The sequence below is a fragment of the Geotrypetes seraphini genome, chromosome 1 (assembly GCF_902459505.1).
Source record: "Geotrypetes seraphini chromosome 1, aGeoSer1.1, whole genome shotgun sequence".
NCBI classification, from domain to species: Eukaryota; Metazoa; Chordata; class Amphibia; order Gymnophiona; family Dermophiidae; genus Geotrypetes; species Geotrypetes seraphini.
This window is the reverse complement of record NC_047084.1, coordinates 303,596,911-303,623,038: the sequence shown is the minus strand read 5'-3', so window position 1 is coordinate 303,623,038 and position 26,128 is coordinate 303,596,911. Positions and strand designations below refer to the sequence as shown.

The 26,128-nt window shown below is 42.1% G+C and overlaps 1 protein-coding gene across 1 annotated transcript in view; it reads right to left on the bottom strand.

The window, feature by feature from the left end:
* Window positions 1–25,786, bottom strand: part of LOC117365127 (dedicator of cytokinesis protein 2-like) — a 1,549,644-nt gene extending 1,523,858 nt beyond the window's left edge. The window contains exon 1 of the mRNA XM_033955120.1: window positions 25,658–25,786. Coding sequence (XP_033811011.1) covers window positions 25,658–25,700 — 43 coding nt within the window. The 5' untranslated portion in view covers window positions 25,701–25,786. The remainder of the gene's footprint in view (window positions 1–25,657) is intronic.
* Between the last annotated feature and the right edge of the window lie 342 nt (window positions 25,787–26,128).

Sequence of the window (26,128 nt, the reverse complement as noted above, 5' to 3'; positions counted from 1 at the left end):
TGCAAAGGAGGGGGGTAAGTCTGATTCTATAACGGTAGTTCTATGCAGAATTTCTGTTACAGTATGTGTGTGTGTGTGCACCTAATTCCTAGTATTCTATAATTTGTGGGCCTAACTCCTAGACATCCCCTGACTTGCCCATGTCCCTACCACATCTATCTTAGCACGTGCAACTTCTAGAATACCACCAAATGTCAGTTGTGCACGCAAATGCTAACTGGTGTCAATTAACAATAGCTTGGGGATTGGTCACACATAGCTAGCTACAGCCCTGATAACTCCTTTTCAAAACAGACCCATAGGCACATATGAGGGGGCGCTGAAAATTTCACAGCGCAACCAAGAAGAGAATGACATGGATATGATTCAATCAATGATTTGAAGCCATGTCAAAACACAGAATCTCATTTCTGCAAATTGACACGTAACGAAATAAGATAACACTTTTTTCAGCTACAATGGCAAAATAACGCTCAGAATTTAGGAAGCTGGTTGGTTGGGCTGTGAGCTTTTTAGCACTCCCTCATATGTAATAAAAGTGAGACAAGTATAGGACAATCAAGCCATTGTGACATCACTGATCAGATTGGCCCTTATTTGTGGAATGAGGCATTATGACATCACAATCTCAGCTTCGGTTACCAGAGACTGAAAGTCTTCACACTATAAGGGGGTGCTGAAAAGTTCTCAGCCCAACCAAGACGAGAATAACGTGGATATGGTTCAATCCATGATCTGAAACAATGTCAAAACAGAGAATTTCATTTCTGCAAATTGGCACCTAACGAAATAAAATAACACTCTTTTCAGCTACAGTGGCAAAATAAGGCTCAGAATTTAGGAAGTTGGTTGGTTGGGCTGAGAACTTTTCAGCACCCCTCATACGAGTCTTTCTAATCTGGTATTAAGCAAAGCTAGATTGAAACTGTGGACATTTACATCTGCTCAGGAACAGGGTAGCATATAAAGTAACAACACAAAAACAACACTAAGAGGTCCTTTTATTATGGCGCACTAACCGATTTAGCACGCGCTAAATGCTAAGGCATCCATTATATTCTATGGGTGCCTTAGCATTTAGCGTATGCTAATCTTTAGCATGCACTAAATTGGCACCTTAATAAAAGGACCCCTAAGAGTTTGACAGAAAAAACAAAAAGGACTGTGTAGCCAATGTTCTGGATGACAAAGTTTAATGTAGCAAATGTAGTTAAAATGCAAAAAAAAAAAAAAAAAAAAAGATGTAAATAGTGTTGCATGCTACGTGCTTGTGAGATTGTTTTTGCTATTTTGGATTCTACAGCCTTGGAGTTTTATCTCCAACCACATTTGGTTAGAATTGCTTATCACATATTTTTATTTATTACCATGGTGATTTACTACAATTCATGCCTAAATAGGATAGCCATCATATTTTGGACCTCCGAGGAAGGCTATCTATAGCCAAAACACATCGCTTTTATTTTTTTCTGCACAGCAGTTCTTATTGGATTTGCATCATTACACATCAGCAACATTGCTTTGTATATCTGGACATTTGGGACTATGGATGTGCATTTTTGCATATAGCAGCTACACTATTTGCATCGGTTTTTTTTTTTTTCATTTTAGCCACACTGATTATTTACATTTTGCTACAATAAACTTTGTCATCTAGAACATCGGCTCCAAAGTCCTTTTTGATTGGCACATAAAGTAAGCATGTTTATTACAATTGTATCTGTGCTCTGCCTAAATGTTTCCACAGGATATCTTATATACAGTATATATATATATATATACATACATACATACATACATACATACACAGTATATGTGTGTGTGTTTCTTTTGAGGTTGGAATTTTTTTTTTTTTTTGTACTGGGTTAACTGACAGATATCTTTTAAAGGAGTCACAACAGTTCCCCAGTTCTATCTTTTAAAGCACAGGAAACATCCTCAAATGTGTTATTGCTTCCCTTATTGGATTATTTCTGCACTACCTTAAATTAATCAAGAGAAGTGACCTCAAGTTCTGCTTCTCAAACTGTTTTTATTAGCTTCCCTTCAGATAGGCAATATTAACAGGGCAACATCAAATTAACCATGTCTTTTATTAAGATTTTTCTACACCAAAGCCCTACCTGCGTACGTTCTGGTTCAGCAGGAACTTGTATAACTTTGTCTCGACACCCTGGAGGGTGTTTTCCCCTATGACAGACTCCGGAAGACCGTTCCAGTTTTCTACCACTCTCTTGGTGAAGAAGAACTTCCTTATGTTCGTATGGAATCTATCCCCTTTCAATTTTAAACAGTGCCCTCTCATTCTCCCTACCTTGGAGAGGGTGAACAACCTGCCCTTATCTACTAAGTCTATTCCCTTCAGTACCTTGAATGTTTTGATCATGTCCCCTCTCAATCTCCTCTGATTGAGAAAGAAGAGGCCCAGTTTCCATAATCTTTCACTGTACAGCAACTCCTCCAGCCCCTTAATATATCGAAAGAACGGCTTGGAGTTCTTCGCCTCCTTGGCTATTTTTCCCTCGTAGTCCCTATTTAAAACCTGAGGCACCTGAACTGTAGGTGAGGGTTTTAAAGGCCTACATTTCAGGCACCTAAGTTTTTGGAGAATCACGCATAGTGGCGCCTAAGCCATGTTGTGCCCATAGAAACGTCCACTTAGGCTTAAGGTGTCACTAGGTGCCATGCGATATGCGCCTATCTTTTATAGAATCAAATAGATGCCTATCACCCAATTAAATTAAATTTTTTTTTTAGCAATTAATGAACCTATTAAGGGTATTTAGCCAATTAAGTTAGGCGCCCTTTATAGAATCAGCCCCTTAGTGCCTATTCTGGGAAAGACTCAGGAGAAGAAGGGACCTTTACAATGATTTTTGGTTTGTATCACATTACAGGCATCCAGAATTGGTGAGAAATCAGTTTTTAGAGGCCAGTGCTGACCCAACCCCCTCCTAAGCATTCAACTCAAAAGAAACAGCTGCTTTCTCACCAATACTGCATAGAAAGCAGAAAGGAACAACTTCTGACAGAGAATGCAGATTGATTTACACACACATTGCCTTAACTACGCACCAGAGAATAAGTTTGAGCCGTCAAACTGACTATTGAGAATGTTCTGCTCAAGGACTATATTTTGAGATACAGCAATTTAAGATTACTGCTATAGTTTTATGTATATTGGATGTCTGATTGAACCATTCTGGTTTTCTGAAGTAAATTGCTGTAAATCCAGCGTGTGTATGTTTGTGAGAGCATGTATAGTCCTCCGTCTCTGTCTCTCTCTCTTGGTGACCGTTCTTCTGTACTTCATTCACATTTGTATCTTCCTCTCACCCTCTTGTGGTTTTGCTTCAGGAAATGTAAGTTGATAAGACCTTAGTTGGGTGCTATTTCCTGTTTATTAAAGTATCAACACTCTACTACTTCCAGGTTTCAGGACTTTTCCCTGTAAGGACTTACTTTTGGCAGCAGCTTCAATTTATTCATCTCTTTCAGAGGAATAGAATCAGGACTCCCTGATAATCCTACCCCTTTTTTTTTTTTTTTTTTAATGAGTTGCACTCTATGCTTCAGGACAGCTGTGAATCAAATTGGCAACTGGATTTCAAGAGTGGTCCATTACAAAGCGTAAAATTTACCACCTGAAAAAATGTAGATCTATAAAATGGAAAGATTTATTGCATTACAACGGGGATATTTTAAGAAATTTCAGGATGTGTGGAAACCATTAACAAAATATTGTAAAGATTAATTGAAATTGTTTCCCTTATATTTATCAATTTAAGGTGTAGGGTGGGGGGAATTTTATTATTACATGTTTTATATGATAATGGATTATATGGGTGGGAGGGATGGGAAATGATTGTTTGTAAGTGATGTATTTATGGTTAATGTGAATGAATATATTTAACACTTAATGTAATTTTGAAAATGAATAAAGAATTAAAAAAAAAAAAAATGTAGACCTGCCAAGTTTCCCACTGGAGATTGCTGTGTTTGCAGGTCTTCTCCTGCATTCCTGCCAGGCAGCTGCAATATCCTGCCGAGTGACCTCCCTATCCTCGTTTAAAACAGAGAACAGTGAAGTTTCTGGAATTTAAGGGATTACAGCAGGGATCTCAAAGTCCCTCCTCGAGGGCCACAATCCAGTCGGATTTTCAGGATTTCCCCAATGAATATACATTGAAAGCAGTACATGCACATAGATCTCATGCATATTGATTAGGGAAATCCTGAAAACCCGACTGGATTGCGGCCCTCAAGGAGAGACTTTGAGGCCCTTGGATTACAGGATCTGATACAACATTGTTTCACTAGAGGCAGGTTTTGTCAGACAAATGTGATTTATTTCATTGACCAGGTAACCAGAGTGTTGAATAGAGGGAGATCGCTAAATGTAATATATTTAGATTTTAGCAAAGCCTTTGACACTGTTCCACACAGGCATCTAATATAAAAACTGGTGTGCCCTCGCTATGGGCCCCAAAATAACAGATTGGGTTGGGGGGAACTGGTTGAGTGGAAGGCGACAGAGGGTAGTGGTAAATGGGGATCACTCTGAGAAAAGGGATATTACCAGTGATGTGCTGCAAGTTTCGGTTCTTGGCAGTGGCATAGTAATAGGGGAGGGGTGGTCTGCCCCAGACTCTATAACATAATTCATTAAAACCTCTTTCTTTCTTTTTTTTTTTTTTTGCTTCTGGTGACTTTAGATATCATCAGCTTCCTCGATCTGACGGAACACAAAACTTCTGTTGAAGAAGCGCGTTGGGAACATGTCCCCTGGTCTGATCACCTTCTTGGCTCCATCTGCCTTCCCATTTACATGTCCCATCTGGGCACTTCTCCCCAAGTCACAAGCTATAACACCTATCGCAAAAAAATCGCGCGCGAACAGTTCTGGTCCCAATTTCTCAACCAACTACCTCCTTCTCCTGACCACACCGACCCTGACTCCAACTGGCACAACTGGGTAACCCTTTCTGAATCCACTTACCACGCTCTTGCTCCCCTCTGTACTAAACCTATCTCCCACTCCCGCAAAGCTCCCTGGTATCTTCCATATCATAGGGAACTGAAGCAGAAATGTCGAGCACTGGAGCGTAAATGGAAAAAATCGAAATCCCCTTCTGACAGACAATCCTGGAGAGACAATATCAAGTTCTACAACACGGTATTGACAAAAGCAAGAAAAAATTTCTATGGTGACAAAATCACCAGATCAAAAAACCAAACTAGTACACTGTTCAACATCTGGTGTAGTCTAACCTCAAAAAGTGACTCCACCTCCCCCTCTCTTTACCATCTGCTAACGACCTAGCCAAATTCTTTAACGATAAGATAATTACCATAAGAAGCTCTTTCCCCCCCAACTATCTCCTACAACTCTCTACCTCCCAATGACTCCAACCCTATCCCTGCTGATAGATCATGGACTGCCTTCAAAACAGCCTCCGAATCCCAGATCTCTAAACTCTGTCTCAAACTGAAATCATGCAAATGTATCCTAGATCCTTTCCCATCCTACCTGTACGATAACATTCCTGCGCAGGCCATCTCCTCCCTCACCAATCTTTTAAACACTGCCCTACTATCTGGCCTGTTCTCTACAGAAATGGGACACATTGCCTTATCCCCTCTTTTGAAAAAAGCTGATCTCGACCCCTCATCACCATCGAATTACCGCCCCATAGCAAATATCCCCCTCCTAACCAAACTGCTTGAGTCCATAGTCGCTACCCAGCTATCTTCTTATCTAGAGAGATTCTCCATTCTCTTCCCCTATCAACATGGCTTTAGACCCAGCTTCAGCACCGAGTCCCTTCTTGTCTCCCTAATATCAAATGTGCAACAACTACATTCTCGAAACAAATTCGCTGTTCTGTTACAATTCGACCTTTCTGCTGCTTTCGATGTCGTCCACCACAACATACTACTCTATCAACTTTCCGAGATAGGAATTGATTCCACCGTTCTTAACTGGTTTTCAAACTTCCTCCGCTCTCGCTCCTACACTGTCAACTCTAATGGCACCATGCCCACTCCTTGGTCTCCTTCTTGCGGAGTCCCTCAGGGATCACCCCTTTCCCCTATCCTTTTTAATATCTATATGTCCTCATTGAAGCTCTTCCAGCTTTCCCCCTTTGAAACAATATACACATACGCCGACGATATCCTTGTCCTTCTTCAAACAGACCAGAACCTCACCAACCTCCATGATAACATAACATCCTGCATAAGGAGACTCCACTCCTGGTCCCTCTCGGTACATATGAAACTAAATGAATCAAAAACAAAATTACTCTGGCTCGGCCCAAAGTTAGAACACTTGCCCACCCTCTTCGCACTGCCCTCAGGCTCTGCCTTACACCTTGAGTTCTCAAGCAAGGTCCTCGGCATCATTATCGATTCCTCTCTCTCTCTCAACGACCACCTCAACTCCTTGACAAAATCATGCTTTTTCAGCCTCCACATGCTAAGGAAAGCAAGACCCTTCTTCCGCCAAAAACATTTCGTCATCCTTGTCCAATCCATCATCCTCTCCAAACTTGACTATTGTAATGCCATTTACCTTTGCTTAACAAAAAAAAGCCTCCAAAGACTCCAGCTTATTCAGAACTCGGCAGCCAAGCTGATTTTTGCAAAACGTAAATCTGACCACGTCTCCCCACTCCTGGCCAATCTTCACTGGCTCCCAGTGATCTCCAGAGTCCAATTCAAATGCTCTTGCCTGGCTTTTAAGATTATTCACGGCATCCTTCCTTCCCTAATCCCACTTTCTTTCAACTCCTCGTGCCCTTACTCCACCAGGACCGCCCACAAATTAAAACTATCCTTCCCCTCCCTTCATGGTATTCTCCATGCAGGTAAACTAGGAAAATCACTTCTTTTCAAAATCACAGGTCTCTGGAATGACCTTACTATCCCGCTGCGGAACCTGAGCTCCATCCATTTATTCCGCAAGCAACTAAAAACCTGGCTCTTCTCTAACATGTAATTTCTTTTCCCTTACTTTTCCACTCGATTTATAAACTTATGTAAACCTTTTCCTAACCTTTCTCATTTTAAGTTCTTGTAAACCGTACCGAGCTCTACTTCCGTGGAGATGATGCGGTATATAAACTTAAGGTTTAGTTTAGTTTAGTTTTCTCCAGAAATGGTCACAAATGTGATCAGTGATGAATATTACAATGTTTGAAAGCGTAATTTGAGCCTCACAGAGGGAAGGATTCTGAAGTGACCCTGGAGGCATTATGGACCTGAGTCTATAAACTGCGCTTAACTCTCAGGTGCTGTTTGGCGTGTTTGCAATCAACCACTAGGGCTTTGTTTATAGAATTGGGCCTAGCGGCGCTGGTAGGCATCATAAGGTTAAGTGCCAGTATACTTGGCCAGGGTGTTTCTGGCCTCATTTACAAGTGCCTAACACCGATGCTTACTGATGCCTAAGTCATACCTACAAACATAGAAACATGATGGCAGATAAAGGTCAAACGGCCCCTCCTCAGTAACCATTATCTCTTTCTCTCTCTGAGAGATCCCACATGACTATCCCAGGCTTTCTTGAAATCAGTCTCTGTCTCCACCATCTGTCATGATTAAATAAATAAGAATATATGCACACACTCTCTCTCCTTCATGCTGGGGTCCTTTTATTAAGGTGTGTTAACTGATTTAGCGCGCGCTAAATGCTAAGATGCCTATAGGAATATAAAGGATGTCTTGGCATTTAGCGCGCACTAATCTTTAGCGCACCTTAATAAAAGGACCCTGCTCTGAGAAACATACTGTACATACTCTCTGACAGAAAGGGGCACATAGAGACTTTTAAAATAATAAAAGGATTTGATAAAATAGACCAAGAAGCAGCATTACTAATATTTTCGGATGTGACACGGACAAGAGGTCATAGATTGAAACTGAGTGGCAGCAGGTTCAGGACGAATGCCAGGAAGTTCTTTTTCACACAGCGCGTGGTGGGAATTTGGAATGCTCTCCCGGAGGATGTTGTGGCAGAGATTACTGTTCTGGGATTCAAGCGCAAGTTGGATGCATACCTTCTTGCAAATCATATTGAGGGCTACGGTATATCTGGGTCTCCAATCAGGAGTACCTAAATGGGCCGCCGCGTGGGCGGATCACCGGACTGGATGGACCTCGGTCTGATCCGGTGAAGGCTTTTCTTATAAATACGTTACAATGTTCACATATACAGGCTCTCTCTTCCTCTTGCTGAGAAACACAGATACCCTCTCTTTTTGTCTCTCCAACATTGCAGCAAGGCAGTAGTTATTAACCTAGGTCAGGGGTAGGCAATTCCAGGTCAGAGATGGATTTGCATGCACTGCCTCCTTGCGATGCAAATCTATCTCATGCATATTTATTGTGGATATCCTGAAAACCTGACCTGGCTCCGGCTCTCGAGGACCGGAATTGCCTACTCCTGACCTAGGTATTCCATATTTTTCTCATGACCAAGTTTAAGCAGCATTCTCAAGATCTGGAACTGGGAAAAAAAAGTCTGTGTGTGTTCACCGCTAACTCTAAAACAAAAAGCATTCCAATAAAAATTGGATGTAATATGTATTTTGCAAAGTTTATTTCACATTGATTGTTTTATAATATGTCAAAATAATTCAAAAAATAGCAAGAGGAATATAGTAAAAATTCACAAAAATTATTCCAAATTATATCCACTACTGTAGAGGAGTGAAGCACAAGATAGGATATGTATTTCTAAATGGAGAAAAGACCTCAGTTTCTTCCAGGGAAAGAAAACAATCGCCTGGAGGATCTCTATGTCTGCCATATACAACTTAAAGCAGCATAGGAAAAAACATCCCTGGTCAAAAACTCCATTGTCAAATAATATCTGAAAAACTGTTAGCATACAGTCCAGAACATCACAAATCACTTATCTTTTAGATTCATTGTCCTCCAGGTGGAAATAGAATCAAAACAGTTCAATCAATGTCCCCACATTGACTTTCTTCCAAACGTGGGAACAGATATTATTGGGACTCCCGACAGGCCCTGTTTCGCTATGAAAAACGCTGCATCAGGGGAGGTCTACTGAAATTTTGAGCTACCGCTTCACAGATTCTCTTAAAAGAATTCTTTTAAGAGAATCTGTGAAGCGGTAGCTCAAAATTTCAGTAGACCTCCCCTGATGCAGCGTTTTTCATAGCGAAACAGGGCCTGTCGGGAGTCCCAATAATATCTGTTCCCACGTTTGGAAGAAAGTCAATGTGGGGACATTGATTGAACTGTTTTGATTCTATTTCCACCTGGAGGACAATGAATCTAAAAGATAAGTGATTTGTGATGTTCTGGACTGTATGCTAACAGTTTTTCAGATATTATTTGACAATGGAGTTTTTGACCAGGGATGTTTTTTCCTATGCTGCTTTAAGTTGTATATGGCAGACATAGAGATCCTCCAGGCGATTGTTTTCTTTCCCTGGAAGAAACTGAGGTCTTTTCTCCATTTAGAAATACATATCCTATCTTGTGCTTCACTCCTCTACAGTAGTGGATATAATTTGGAATAATTTTTGTGAATTTTTATAATATGTCAGCCATTAGTTATTGGATTTTCTTAGCAACACTGGGTAACTCACTTGGTATACATAAAAACACATTTATTGTCAAAAATACTGGAGAGCTAAAATCAATAAAAAATTTTGTCGCATTTGTATACAGGTTTCATAACAAAAGTTAAGCTTTCTTGTAAGGCACATACATTTAACTTGAGTTTATAAAAATATAGGTATACTGCAGTGAACTCATGATATTTTGTGCTAGGGAATGCCATGGCAATTTTCTTAGGGTTTTTGAAGCCATGAATATTGCATATTACTGGTCACTGTCCTCTACCCATACCCTTGGTTGTCAAGAGTAACAAAGTATTAAAGTCTTCCCCACTTCCCCACAGTCTAAAGTAAAAAGCTGGTCCTCCTTGGTCATACCTTCCATTAAAAAAAAAAAAAAAAAAAAAGCTACTCCCAGGATCCTTCTGCTTCAATCCCTTATATAAAATAGCAGAGCCCTCTGGGACTTCAAGTCCCCTATTTGTACAAGTGATCCCTAGTGGTAGTACCTTGTTCAGCAGCTGGGACTTGAGAGTTCTGTGCTCCTTCTTGTCAGTTTGGCAGAAAGGAGGCAAAAGACCCTTTCTCCTCCAAAACTCTAGTTTTTATGACTTTAGGGACCTGCTATTTCCTTTCCAGGGAGTCCAGTTGGAAAATTTCTAAGGGAATAAGCATCCATGCTGCTCCCAGGGTCTGTACTAGCCACAAATCATAAGCCCTTTCCCTCCCAGGGTCCATCTCCCTATGAGACTTTCATTGTGGGTCAAGAACCATGTTCTGCAGGCACAGCAGTGCTCCATGGAGTCTCCTGCACGAGCAAGTTCTAGGCATTGATGAGTCCCAGCTCCTTTGATGTGCACTTCCTTTTCCTGTGTAGTCAGGACCTGGGTGTGCTTGAGCAGAAGGCTCCAGAGTGTTGCTGTGTTTGCAGGGAATAGTGTTGCCTGCAGATGAGGGGTAGATTCCGGGGGAAGGGGACTGATGCAGATGCTGCATTGTGTTTGGGCAGTGACATCTAGGTCACACGAGCTTTGCACTAGATTTAGAAATCTGTGTGAAATTTTATACAGTATATTAGAAAATTGGTGTTTTATACAAATGTGTCAAAATGAAATTATAGGAATTTTTGTTTGTTTATTTTATAACACCTACATAAGGTGGTTATACTTTGCCCAAATACACCCCGATATATATGGAAAAGAGCTACTTTTTTGCTAATTCAATTAATTATGCTCATACACATACAAATCAGCATTGAAAATAAGGACATTTTTCTTATTTAAAAACCAAAAAAGAACTTACTTTCCTGGATACACACGTGTGTGTTTGTGGCAGTGGAGGATGGAGAGAGACCGGGGGGAGGGGAGGGACCTTGCCCCAGAGCAACAGAATGAAGGGGGCTGTCCTTAGCCACAAGGATCTTGTGAAAGGACGGTGGGAGGCAAAAGCAAAAAAAAAGCAACAGAAAACATAAATTGCAGCGCTGAGCTATTGAGCCCCTGTGATGCTCGGGGCCTGCAGGAAGATAACATCAGAGGAAGCAGGGTACCTTAGTCCACTCACTATACTACTGTGACAATATATAGGATTATTGGCTAAAAGTATGGGATACAATTGTCAATTTGCTGAAAATCAATGAACCATTTACATTGGAAGTTATGGTGCTGGGCCATCTTGGACTTAGACAATCAATATGTGAAGAGCCAGCAAAACTATTAAGGATATTGCTTAATTTGGCCATTACACTTCTCCTTCCGTATTCACTGTGATAGGGGAGTAAAAGAACCGCAAATAACTTTTTGTTATTTGCTGTTTTCTATTAAAAACCATCGTGAATATGGTGAAACCGCGAATAACATGGTGGGAGACCTGGCCTGTTTCTGAAAGAGACAAAACACGGTGAACAAAGTTCTGGGAATCAGCGATTTTCTCTTTAAACGCTTGGAATCAGTGATTTCTCTGTGCAAGCTGATGTAATTTGGGGGAGGAGCCAGCAAGCTAAAAACCGTGAATAATCGAAACCGCAAATGCTGAAACCGTGAATATGGAGGGAGAAGTGTAAAATTAACTTAAAACACTGGAAGGATGCATCGAGGGTTAAATATATAACCTGGTGGAACACTGTGTACATAATTGCTAAGTTTGAGCGTGTTGCTGCTGAAAGATTGAATGTGCTAAAAAAGTTTAATAAAGTTTGGGAGTCTTTGAATTATTATAGTTTTGCGCCTGCTAAAATATGAGGATTTCTTTTGCGAGGTGTACATCCACATGGTATTTATGATAGCACTAGCTGATGCCCCGGCGTTGCAAGGGTATTTAATTATAGCAATAATACTGTAAATGGATTCAAATAAAGATACTTTATAGTGGTGAATGAAATTATTTTTTTACAGCTTAATAAAAAGTACAATATTCAAATTATAATGTGAAATATTTGACAAAATGAATACAATACAACTAACGCAAAACGTGATTATAAACAACATTTTTAGTTTCACCTCCTGGAGCAAGAACATATAAATTCTTGGGTGAACCCACCCTTGAGCAAGCAACATAGAGTTGTGGGCCGCGAGACCCCCAGAACATATCACCCCAGGTAATGAGGGATCTGCATACCAAGTTTCGTTCAAATCGGTCAAGTCGTTTTTGAATTACTGTGAGAATGGCAGCTTTTTACATTTTTTCCATTGACATGAATGGGTGAAATCTGATTTTCTGTTTGTAGCTCCGCCCACGTGTGCAGGTGGGCTGCGAGACCCCCAGAACATATCACCCCAGGTAGTGAGGTATCTGCATACCAAATTTCGTTCAAATCGGTCAAGCTGTTTTTGAATTACAGTGAGAAAGGCAGCTTTTTACATTTTTTCCATTGACATGAATGGGTGAAATCTGATTTTCTGTTTGTAGCTCCGCCCACGTGTGCAGGTGGGCCGCGAGACCCCCAGAACATATCATCCCAGGTAGTGAGGGATCTGCATACCAAGTTTCGTTCAAATCGGTCAAGCCGTTTTTGCGTGATCGCGGCACATACACACACATATACATACATACACACATACATACCTCCGATTTTATATATATAGATTAAATTAATGAGTGTTATTTGTATTATATTGTTTCTTTATTAACTTTTATATTTATATATGAAATTTAAGTTTTGATGCATTGTATTGAATTTTATGAAAATTTTAATATAAATTATTGAACTTGAGAGGGAGTAGGGTGTAGCAGACCTTGAACACATACAGGGGCTTAAGGACCTGTGCTGCCTTTTTCTTATCTGCAACTATGGCAAGAAGAGAAGCGAGGGGAGATGATGGATAGGGGGGAGGGAAAAGAAACAAGGGGGGAGAAGCTAGGCCTGAGGTGTGGTGGAAAGGAAAACAAGAGGGATATGCAAGCTCAGAGAGGGGAGTAGGAAAGGAACCAAGGGTAAAGGCTGCATCTGGAGAGCACTGGGAAAGCATAGAACTGGGAGATGTTGCACAAGAGAGGGGAGTTGACAAGGGAAGGGGGAGATGTTGGATCAGAGGGCATGGGGAGGGAAAGCAAGTGGAAGATGCTGGACTTGAGGGATAGAGAAGAGAAAAAAAGGTGAAATGCTAGAATGGGAACTGGTGGATGATGCAGTACCTGGGATGGGGAAGGAAAGTGAAGGGAAATGCTGGCTAGTAACATTTCCTCTAAAGTGCATGGCAATTCACTAGCATTCCTATCATTAGAAATGGCATACCAATTTCATGGTTATAACTACAAAGGCCAGACAAGTAAAGTAGAATTCTCAGTGGACCCACCTGTCTTTTCCTGATTGAAATTATTATATTTTTGGTAGGAATGAAAGTGGAAGACTCCCAGACATGGAAGCAGAGAGAGTTAGTGAAATGAATTGCTGGTCATGGAGAGAAAGGGATAGGGACAAAGGAAAGATGCTAGGCAACAGAAGGGAAGAAATAGGGGAAATGCCGGATGGATGAGGGAGAAGGAGAAAGAAAGGGAGATACTGGGTATGTTGTCAACCAGCAAGATCCTTGAGATTAGCACATAAAAGTTTTTTAGATGTGCCTTCCCTGAAGTCAGTTAGGATGGAAGAATATAGGTTTGTTTTTGTATTTATTTATTTATTTATTTACTAGTTTTTTAGCCCGTTACATTAACGGGTGCTAGAATAGATATGTAGACTTAGGCATTTCTTTCTTTCTTTCTTTCTTTCTCTCTCTTTCTGTCTTTCTCCCTGCCCGCTGTCTGGCTGTCTGTCTTTCTTTCTGTCTGTCTCTCCCCCTTGTCCAGCAGCACCCCTTCCCTGCTCCCCCTGTCCAGCAGTAGCCCTTCACCCTTCCTTTTGCCTCCCCCCTGTCAAGCAGCACCCCTTCCCTGCTCCCCCTGTCCAGCAGTAGCCCTTCGCCCTTACTTTTATTTCCCCACTGTCTCTCTCAGGCAAGCTCTCCTCCCTTTTACCTCCAGCTCCATCACAATGGCGAAGAGCTGCAGTCATGTTCCCACATGCTGTCTGTGCGCCTGATAACAGTGCCTTGACCCCTATAGGCCTGGACATTTGCCGTTTGTTGAGGCACAGGCTGGCTGGGGTGTGGGAGCGGGAAAGCCATTGCCACGAATGCGCATGAGAACGAAACCGCCGCAGTCTCCTACTGCACATGCGGGGGCACGGAAGCACGGATCACGGACACACAGAGTTTCAACTGTGCATGCGCATTAAGGGTTTTATTATAGCGGATACCTCACCTTTTCCAAGGCGGGTCATAATAAAGTACATACATAAGCAGAATCACACACATGACAACAGATAGAACATCAACAAAACATAATAATGATAATGTAAAGCCTCCTAAAATTACAAAGAGGCTGCCAGCGCCTTGCATCAAAAAACTATAAATCAAGTCCCATATTTCATCTTACAGAAGAGGTATTTCTTCAACATTTTCTTAAAACTACTCAAACTTGTTTGCTGTCGTAAATATCCCGGAAACTTATTCCACACCCGAGGACCCACGCATGAAAACATGCTAGCTCTAGACACAGCTAACCACATCTATTTCACTATCGAAATACATAGGTCATCGTGAGTCACCGAGTGCAACATGCACTGCGGTTCATATGGCAGAATGCTATCCATCAAGTGCTTCGGTTGTCGCACAGTGGATGCTGGGCCCTGAGGCGGGTACCATCGCTGAGCGCTATGTATGGCGGATGAGCGGTCCTTCGTGGTGGTGGTGGTTGGGGGTGGGGGGCGAGCAGTCCTTCGAGGTGGTGGGGGTCGAGTGGTCCTTCGGGGGGGGGGCAGCAAGCCTTCAGGGTGGGGCGGGAAGGCAGGCCTTGTGGGGGGAGACAGGCCTTCAGAGGGACATGTCTTCAAGGGAGGGACAGGCCTTCAAGGGGGGGGACAGGCCTTCAAGGGGAACAGGCAGGCAGAACTTCAAGGGGAGGGGGACAGGCCTTCAGGGTTGGGATGCAGACCTTTAAGGGGGGGGGGACAGGCCTTCAGGGGAGGGGGGACCCTGGTGTAGAAGTACACAGAGGGAAGGGGGAGGGATTCAAAGAGACGTGCATATGCCGGACTTTGGGTGGGAAGAAATAATGGGTCTGAAAATAGAGGAGAGGGAGAGAGATGATGAACCATGGGTTTTAGGGAGGGAAGGAACAGAAAGGGAGAGAAGTTGGACACAAGGGATGGTATGGAGGGGGGGATAGAGATACTGGATAGGAGGGTAGTTGGGAAAAGAAAGGGAGAGATGGTGGACCCTGGGGTGGTGGGGAAGGAGGGATAGATACTGGATGAAAGGGTAGTTAAGAAAAGGTGGATCTGTGGAGGGAGACAAAAAAAGGAAAAAGATGCCAGACAACCGAGGGAGGGAAGGGAAACGGAAGGGGAGGACAGAGATGGAAGATGGATGGTTAGCAAGGAGAAAGAAGAAAGAAGGAGACCCTGGCAAGCAAGTTATCAGAAGACAACCAGAGCCTTGGACCAACAATATTTGAAAAATAACCAGACAACAAAAGGTAGAAAAACTAATTTTATTTTCTGTTTTGTGATTACAATATTTGAATTTGAAATGTGTATCCTGCCAGAGCTGGTGATAGACCGCAAACTTGAGCTAGGATTTAACAGAGAGAGGAAAAGTCCTTTTTGTTTCTTTATTTTATTTACACCACAGCGCCAGTGTGGTTAGGAGAAGCCAAAGGGGAGGTGAAAAAGTTATAAAATAAACCCACCAGGATGTTTGAAAAAAACACCCAGTTGGGCAGGAAAATCGAATCAATAAACAATTCAATAGGCTGAATCGAATCGAATTTATTTTTCCTGAATCTGGCAGCACTAGTTTGCGCTACTGTCTTAGAATTTAGGACCTGAGATTGGGGAGAGATGGCATCCTCAGTACTTTATAATGCAAGTGAAACGAGGATTTGGTCAGACTTTTGAAGGGTCTGCAGAAGAAAAATATTGTATAGGCCAGGGACATGAGACAGCAGAAAATGGGAACTTTTCTTCCTTCTATTTTTGTGAATGGAAAGGCTGAGGATATCAGAGAGTTCAGTTAAAATATGTGCTTTATAAGAAAATATAATAATGTGTTTTATAAAGTTTATATCATTGCTGGCCTATCCGATGAGGTGTTCCTAGTTGTGGTGGTGGCAGCATGTCAATGTGTTGAGAGGAAGAGGTAGTCTGAGAAATTCTGCTGAGCATACTCCGGGCCCATTTCTACCCCCCAGTTAGTCCACTCCACTCAACTGGTTCACACACTGAGTGGGTCTTTGGGTGTTGTTCCTAGGTAGTTGTTTTGGGATCTCTTCCAGTGGTTTGTCAGTATCTCCTTCTGGTCCAAGGAAGGAAACTTTGTTAACCTTAGCATTGACCTTCAGAATATGTTTGTAACAGTACTGCTTGTGTGGCATTAGGCTATGTAGTGATCGAAAGAAAAAACCAGACCTTTGCATATTTTTGCACTATATGGTGGGTGTATGAGGAGATTCACATTTCCTGCACAGCTAAGTCCGTGTGAAGTTACCTTGTGCTGTATTTGACATCTAGCAAGGTCTCTGTTTGGAAGGAAAGATCTAAACTTAAAAATGAAGTGGCCAGAAGTTATGGTAAAAGCAGATAGTGTAGCTGCTTTTAAGAAAGATTTGGACAAATTCCTGGAGGAAAAGTCCATAGTCTGTTATTAAGACATGGGGGAAGTGTCTGCTTGCCCTGGATTGGTAGCATGGAATGTTGCTACTCTTTGGGTTTTGACCAGGTACTAGTGACCTGGATTGGTTACCATGAGAATGGGCTACTGGGTGATGGGCCATTGGTTTGACCCAGTTAGGCTATTCTTATGTTATGTTCTCATCTGTAGGGGCCTTTGTTTTCACTTCTTATTTTAATGTATTTTTTTCTGGGAACTTATCAGTGTTTTTTATAATGGGAACAAAAATGGAAGAAAATTAATGTGTGTGGAATGGGGGGGTAACTAATTTCTTCAGCTTAATAATTCAATCCACCTCAACCAGACATAGGAGAACTTACGCACCATTCATACACCTTCCAACCAAAAACATCAAAAGAAAAAAACTGTTCGACAACCTCCTAGCCATTCGAGCTGCAACACTCGACCCCCAACTCTACAACCTATTGACCTCGACCACAGACTACAAAACCTTCAAAAAATAAATAAAAACCCTTCTATTCAAAAAACACATAAAACTGAACTAACACAATCAGAACTGTCCCAAGCATCACCTGCAACTACTCCATATGTACTTCTGATGTCATGACAATTCAGACATGATTTATGTTATGTTATGTTTGGAATAATGGTTACATATATGAGGTTCAATAAAAGAAAATTTTCACTGCCCGTTTTTATTCTGACCATTTATTCCGTTTCATGGTCATTACAAAAAATATTTTTTTACATGGGGGGGGGGGTGTCAAAAAATGATGGGCCCCGGGTGCCACATACCCTAGGTACACCACTGTGGGGAATTTAAAGAAATAGCCTTTTAGGTCCCACAATCCCAACCCTTTGGTTCTTATGTAGATTCTATCCCACATTCCCCATTGCAGCAATGAGTGGCTTATAACTTCAAAAGCAGAAAAAAAACACCATAATACAAAGTCCTGTAGACAGCACAGACGAGTGCTCTTAGAGTGTAGCAGTGTTCTAAGGCAGCAGTGATAACAGCCTTATACTGTCTTCTTCAACAAACATAGCAAAACAAAAGTCCTTTTCAGGTCAGGCAGCTTTCCCTGCTAATTGTCCTTGCAAACTTCCAAAACAGCTTCAGGCTGCTGGGAACAAAACCAGCCAGCAAAACACAGTCCTTTTATCAAATAAACATCAAAACAGTATCAGCTTCTTTACTCCAGCCAAAAAGCAAGCTTCAACTCACGTCCATTTGTTCACTAACTGGTGGCAGAGCAATCTCCATTGCTTCCTGTGGTCCCAGGCATGGCAGCTGATTAGCAGGTAAGGATTCCTCCCAATCCAACATTCCGATTTCATTTCGTTGCCTAACCTCTGGATCACCTAACCAAGGGTCTGACTCCTCTCCTGGTTCAGCTCTGTCTCTCTCTGGCCTGCACTGCTCAAGCTGCCTTAGTTTGTGAGTGCCATGCCCAAGTCTATGTGGGGGATGGGCAGGCTTCATCTTTCCCTGGGCTTTCTCCTGCTCTGCAATTAATCTAAGCAGGTGTGTGCCTAAAGGAGACAGTGCTTGTTTCCTAGGCTGTGTCCTAACAGTGACTGGCTTAGGTTTAAAGGTGTTTTTACCCTCATAGTGGCTTAATTCCTCCCAGGGCTCCTGCTCTTGGGAAACCACTTAGATTCTGAAGTCCTGGTCCATGTCAGTATTAGAGTTGCTGCACTGATCAGCTCTCCTCAGCTTCAGGGCTGTTTCTAGGCTTTCTACGTGAAACAAGGCTAGCTGTAGTGCTTGCGCTTGTGACACGGTGCACCATGACCGATAAGTTATAAAGGATTTGATGTTCTAATTTTAACCAATATAATGATATATGGCATTCTGTCACATGATCACTCTTTCGTAATTGAAACAGAGTTCGAACGATCGCGTTCTGGGTTATCTGCAGCACACTCAGTGCTGATGCAAGCATTGCCAGAAAAACCAAATTGCAGTAATCTAGGAATGATAATACCACACTCTGCAAGACAGTCCTAAACAGAGAGGCTGACAAATATGGGTGCAAATTGCTCAACAGACACAATTTTAAAAATACCTTTTTTACCACTGCATATACATGCCCCCTGAACGTCGAGAATCTAATAAAACCCCTAAATATTTTACCTCCATTGATATTGTAACAGTATTGTCTAATACAGTTTTTTTCAACTGCCGGTCCATGGACCGGAGCCAGTCCACAGAAACTTCCTGCTGGTCCACAGGGATGGCACGTGCATCGGGATCCAGACAGTGCTCTTCAGCCACCGGTCCAAGGTGCGATCAATGCGGCGTTGCCTTCGGGCCGGCTCCCTCTTCCTCAGTGCTGTAGTGCAGAAAGCCGTGGGCAGAGGCTCCTACACGCGTTCTCTCCGATGTCACAACGTCAGAGGGATGGCTTCCAGATGAGGCGCGGGACATGCGAGGAGCCGCTGCCCACAGCTTTGTGCACTGAAGCACTGAGGAAGAGAGAGCCATCCCGAAGTTAACACCATGGGGCAGGCCAGAAGGCAAGGCACAGCATGGAGGGAGGGAGATAACAATGGTAGGGGGGATGATTGTATTTTTTTTTTTTTAGTGATTGATATATATCTGCTGTCTGTTCAGGAAGAAATACATTTGTTTCTTTTCCTCTGGGGTTGTACTGCATGCAGAGTCTTGCATATTAGGGTTTGTTTGTATATATTAGTACTTTAAATTTTTGGTTCCGTATGCATCTATGTTCTGGTAGGAATGAATATTGAGAAGCATACAGTGTGCTTTGTGTAGTTTAATTTTGTGGTTTGCCATTAGGTGTTGTTAATACGATTATATTATGTGTGTATATATGAAAATGAATGGAAAAAATGGTGTTACAATTAGTACTATTATGGGGGCGGAGTCTGGTGCGGAGATTGGGTGGAGATGGGCAGGGTCTGGCCCACGAGTTAGCCCAGTGTTCTTCAACTGCTGGTCCGCGGACTGGTGCCGGTCCACAAAATTATTATTTTATTTCTGCTGGTCCATAGGTGTCAAAAGGTTGAAGAACACTGGTCTAATAGGTCGATTTTATCAGGAAAAGCATATCCTAGTGAACGAACAAAACATATAACCTTTGTTTTCTGAACACTCAATTTTAATCTGTTACAATTCATCCAACTATTAATATCTGTCATTACCCTCTACAGCCGCTGAACTAGCTTTCCAAAATCCCTATCAATGGGAAGCATAAACTGAACATCATCTGCATAAAGCCAATACAAGACCTGCGCGGACCGCAGCAGTCTACAGAGGGGGATGACACAGAGATTAAACAAAACAGCTGACAGGACTGAGCCCTGTGGGCTACCCGTTATAACTTTCTGCCGGTAAGATCATACACCATCCACTAAAACTTCTTGCTGCCTACTCCGCAAGAAGGCGGAGAACCATTTTAAAACTACTCCTCCAATTCCACAACCTTTCAGTCTATTAAGTAAAATAACATGATCCAACGTGTCAAATGCAGCTGACACTTCAAGAAATATTGCCAGATACTCTTTCCCATTGTCCAGACCACTTCATACTTTATCCAGCAATGACACCAGTAGGGTCTCAGTGCTGTGATACTTCTAAAAAGCATACTGGCAATCATCTAAAATTTCATGGTCCTGGAGATACTTATTAGAGAATGACACGGTAGTTGTTACCCGCGGCTAGCTGCGAATAACCCGCCAAAACAGTGACCAAAAAAAAAGGTCACTGCGAGATCAGGGACAATGCCATTCACCGCCCCGTGGAGCGGTGAATGGTTAGACGGGGCGGTGAAAAAGTGTGAACGCGCGGTGAATGAGCGTTCGATCCGGCAGCCCACTCTCTACCGCCGGCCGGCCGGCCATGCATCTCCCTCCCTCCTTTCCTCCTTTTCCCTTACCTTTTCTTGTTGAAGCTTGCGATTTCCATAAGACTATGAGCTGTATTACAGCCAGATCCTTGAAGTTGTGTCGCGTTGCCTGCTGGAAAAGTCCCCTCTGACGCAACTTCCTGTTTCCGGTTGCATCGGAGGAGACTTTTCTAGCAGGCAACCCGACGTGACTTCAAGGCTCCGGCTGTAATACAGCTCATAGACTTATGGAAATGGCCAGTTTCAACAAGAAAATCTTTGGGAAAAGGAGGGAGGGAGGGAAATGCACGGCTGGCCAGCGGGAGGGAGCTGCTGGACCGCGTGAAGGGTGCTGGGGGTGGGGGGATGGAGAGGAGAAGATGCTGAAGATGGGGACGGGGCGGTGAAAGGGACAGCGGGGACGGTGACGGGGTGGTGAAGGGGATGGGGCGGTGATGGGGACAGCGGGGACGGGGCGGTGAAGAGGATGGTGGTCCGGGGACGGGGCGGTGACGGGGACAGAATTTTTCCCCGTGTCATTCTCTAATACTTATCCAGCTGTAAATACACAAGTTTCTCCAGAACCTTTCCCAAAAAAAGGCAGTGAAACTAAAGGATGAAAATTACTGATCACATTAATTCAAAGTTTCTTATCTTTCACTAAAGGTTTTATAGTCACAACTTTCAATACCTCCGGTACCTCACCCTCTTGCAACATTAAGGGCTCCTTTTACAAAGGCGCGCTAGGGCCTTAACGCGCAGAATAGCGCACGCTAATCCAGTGTGTGCGTAAGTTCATCATTAATGTCACACTTGGTACAATCCTGCTCCCCAAACTCCTCAGCAGCTATACAGGACAAATGTCACCAGTGGAAATTGTTGGATGACAAGCACCTATGATCTCACCAACAGTCGCTAACTCCATCTGTTCAAAAGTATCCCACCATCCAACCACTCCAAAATCCACCCTCCAATCTGCCGTATTTGGAGGTATTGTCTGCACAATCAGTGCAACCTTTCTTAAAAAGAACAGATTGAGTTCATCGGCAGAAAATGGACAAGACAGATTTTCCACAACAGCATTCACACTTAACCGACTAACCACCCTGAATAACTCACACGGGTGGTTTACCACCATGTTTATTTTTTCACAGAAAAACCTTTGTCGCACTGATTGTTCCATAGTCCTAAATTCCGTCAACTTCAGTTGTTATCTCTCTCTCACATCCTCAGATCTAACACTCCGCCATTCTCATTTCTAGCTTCCTCAGGTCCCTTCGAAAGTCCCTCAACTCAGGGGTCCACCACTGCTTATTTCCATGTCCATGCAAAAACAAAAAACAAACTGCAGGCAACTATGTACGAGATGCAGGCAATGTTTATTATACCAAATATTTCATTTATGCAGTTAAAAATACCACCTTATAACAAACCAAAGGACCCGACACGGTCCGTGTCTCGGAAAACACTCCTTCCTCAGAGGTCCATGGTTGCTAAGGTATAAAATAAGCTGCATAAAAGGTATAAAACAACCGCCTATCTGTAATCCTTCTTCACTTGGAATGTGTGACACAAAAATAGTCAAGCAAACTGCTAACCTCCACTAGCTCCCACAGAGTAAAAATCAGATCTAACATATTACCCGCAATATGGGTTGACTGTATTTTTGTGATTGGGCCTACATTATGAAATTCCTTGCCTGTGACTTTAAGAGAAATTCAGATCATGGGACAATTTAAGAGATTTGAAAGCTTTCTTTTTCCAGCAATCATTTGGAATTGAGTAAAACAAAATGCAGTGACCATCCACACAAGCTCTAGCTCCATCCCTGCCCTGTCCCCATCCCCATGAACTATGTCCTCATTTGCATAAGCCTCGAACACTTTGTACAACTGTTTATAAATCACAAATAGAGCCTTCCATCTCGATCTGGTTTACAACCTTCCCAAAGATTCAGTTGCCTATGTTTTTACATCATCTGTGCAGGTCATCAGATTGTCTTTCAGGATGGTTCTGATTTAAGTCAGAAATTCCAAAGTGAAGATTGTTTTATATGTCTAACAAGTTTCAAAAACTTTAAAATTTATTTTTTCTGTGTGTGTTCAAAATTTTTATTGGTATATTACAGTACAATACAAAAACCAATAATGAAAATCAAACAGAAATAGCATCAGTAGCAGAAATAGGAGTCAATTATCCAATGTCTAACTAAAGTAGGTCAGTCAACAATAAACACGTAAGGTCAACAGAGCATGATAGAAAAGCATTAATCAATAAGAGTAACATATAGGTTCTATATAAGTATATAAGCATAATATTCTTCCCTTAGTTAAAGGGTAATCAGCAATAAAGCATTGCTTTTATCTGGTCTTCTTATATTTGCACTTAGGGCTCCTTTTACGAAGCCGCGTTAGTGGTTTAAAGCGCGTAATAGCACTTGCTAAACTGCCGGCTGTGCTAGACGCTGATGCCAGCATTGATCTGGCATTAGTTCTAGCCGTGTAGCGCAGGTTTAGCATGCGCTAAAAAGCTGCGTGCGCTAAAAAGCTGCGTGCGCTAAAACCGCTAACGCGGCTTCATAAAAGGAGCCCTTAAAGTAATCCTCTCCAACTGGAAAACTTTAGCATCTGCTACGTACTTTGCATACGGCTCCTTTCACAAAGGTGCGTTAGGGCCTTAACGCACGGAATAGCGCACGCTAAATTGCCGTGGGTGCTTGACCTTAACGCCAGCATTGAACTGGCGGTAGTTCTAGAAGCGGAGCACAGGTTTAGTGTGCGCTAAAATCCTGCGTGCGCTCCAAACGCTAGCACACCTTAGTTAAAGGAGCCCTTAGTGGTCCAATGTTTCACTTATTGTTAAATATGAACGTATTCATGCTGAAAAGTTTGGATCCTTTACTATGCACGCTAGGATTGGAGCATCAATGATATCTGTGGAATGCCTTGCCTGGTATCCTGCGGTTTTGTATGGGGAGGATGAATTTTAAGAAAATGCTGAAAACTCAAATTATTTGCCAATGCCTTCTTATGCTAAGGTATATTTCAGTTGATAATAGCTTTTTAGAATTTTTTTTTTTTACAGCAATGTATGATTTAAAGCTTGCTTGTATTTCTGAATTGACTGAATTTAAGCTCTATCCATGTTTATAACAGGGACGATTGATGATGTTGTTTAGACATGTCTATGTTATATGTGATAATCGTAGGGAAACAAGATTTTATGTATGTGATATGGGCACCGCATAGTTGTATGCAGTATATAAGTTTTTTAATAAATAAATATGAGATATGGGATCCCATTCTGGAATTTTGTGCTTTACACTCAACTTGATTTATTAAGCTGTTTATTATGCTCACTTTCTCTTGCTTACCATATACGTATATATTGCTCCATATATCGCCATTAAATTAATTTTAATTTACGTAGAAACAGAGAAAAGTGAAGGCAGATAAAGACCATATGGCCTATTTAGGGGTCCTTTTATGAAGGTGAAGGTGCGCTAAACGTTTTAGCGCACGTACCGGATTACGCTAGCCAAAAATCTGCTGCCTGCTCAAAAGGAGGCGGTAGCGGCTAACACGTGTGGCAATTTAGCGCTTGCTATTCTGCGCGTTAAGGCCTAACGCGCCTTCGTAAAAGGAGCCCTTAGTCTGCCTATCCATGCCATCTACTATCCCTTCCTCTCCTTTAGAGATCATATTTATATTATATATTTTACTAGTACTACCAGAGCCAAATGGATCACCAAAAAAAGCAGGATAACTATACATATGATCTGTATATTTTTAAGAAAAGAACCCAGCCTAGCATAGAATGCATAAACATCATAAAAATTACAAATTAATAAAACAAGTTCATACAACCTTAATATTTTTTAATAGATCTATCTTACTACAGGGTTTCTGTGGTGAGCAAACCACCCAGTCTTGAACCACAGTGTGAAGAAGATAAACTCTTGCAATCTGTTACTGGAAGTGACAGAGGAACTGACAGTTATTAGTGCGAGGGTAAGTAAAATGTCAGCGCTCAACATCCTCACACTGTGTAAAGACACCTTAGAAATGATTATGCAGTTGTAGCCTTATGAACGTGGCGACACCTCTCATGTCTGCTGTCTTAGAGATAAGAAACCCCTGCTATGTCTCTCTGAAATCCCTACTTTCCTAACTGAGCACAGTTATACAATCAAAGCGAGTAATTTTCCTTAACCTGGCTGCAATCCTATGAAACTATATGGGTTCCTTTTCTTTCCTTAGACCCTAACCTTGGAAGAGAAATAAAGCATGTTTCTAGAACAACTTGCCTTCAGATTTGTATTTAGATCAGGGGTGTCAAATATCGGTCCTTGAGGGCCGCAATCCAGTCGGGTTTTCAGAATTTCCCCAATGAATTTGCCTGAGATCTATTTGCATGCACTGCTTTCATTGTATGCTAATAGATATCATGCATATTCATTGGGGAAATCCTGAAAACCCGACTAGATTGTGGCCCCCCCAGGACTGACATTTGACACCCCTGATTTAGATTATTAACCAGTATCCAAGGAAGCAACTTATTCCGTGGCCTACACTGCAGACTTAATAACGAGTCTAGAAACCATGTCCCTTGCAATGTGCAGAGATATAGAAAAGTAGTATACAAGTATATTAAATGCATATGTGTATTTGCTTGCACCAAGTAAGAGCATTTATACAAACTTCACCAGAACAGGTATCATTCACAGATATAGCCACCTGTCATGTGCAGATAGACCACTTACACAGCCAATAACTCACATGTACAAATGAACATTACAGGCACAGACACACATGCACGGATATACACATATTCTGGGCCATTTCATAAAGTATTTGAACAATTTTCAACACTTCCTGATTTCTGAGAGAAAGAAGCACATGAAATGAGGCTTTATCTGTTATCCTGCTGTGTCACTAACTGAACATAGCATCTGCCCAACCAAAAAAGCCACTGGCTGCTCTCACAATTTCAGTGCAAGAAGAAACAAGTCTAAAAGACAGAAAGATAAAAGATTCTCACTTACCAACTCCATATTTCTCTTCTTTGGTGGGGGCCCATGTAACCATGTTTTAAGGATTTCTTTATATGAATTCCTTCTTCTAAATGCGTGTGTGTGTCTTAAACTCCTCTTAGTGAAACTTCTGTAGTCACGTGGGTGGAGCAGAAGTTCCTGATGCATAAATATTATTTGCAGCTTCCTTTAAACTGCAGTAGATTGAGGAGGGCCAATGAGAGAGGTACGGCACCCTTTCATTTCCAGACCTTCATTGTGCACCTGCAGCTGTGCCCTGTGGATGATTACACAAAACTCACATATCTTCCAGACTTTACATTTTTGGCTCGTGAAAAAAAGGGAGAAAAGGGATACATTTATATCAGTTACCAATCACACTTACACAATTATACCCTTCATGTAAATATATACATTAAGTATTTTATATGGGAGTGGAGGACCGGTGGGGGGAAGGGGGAACTGGAGAGATGGCAGATCCAG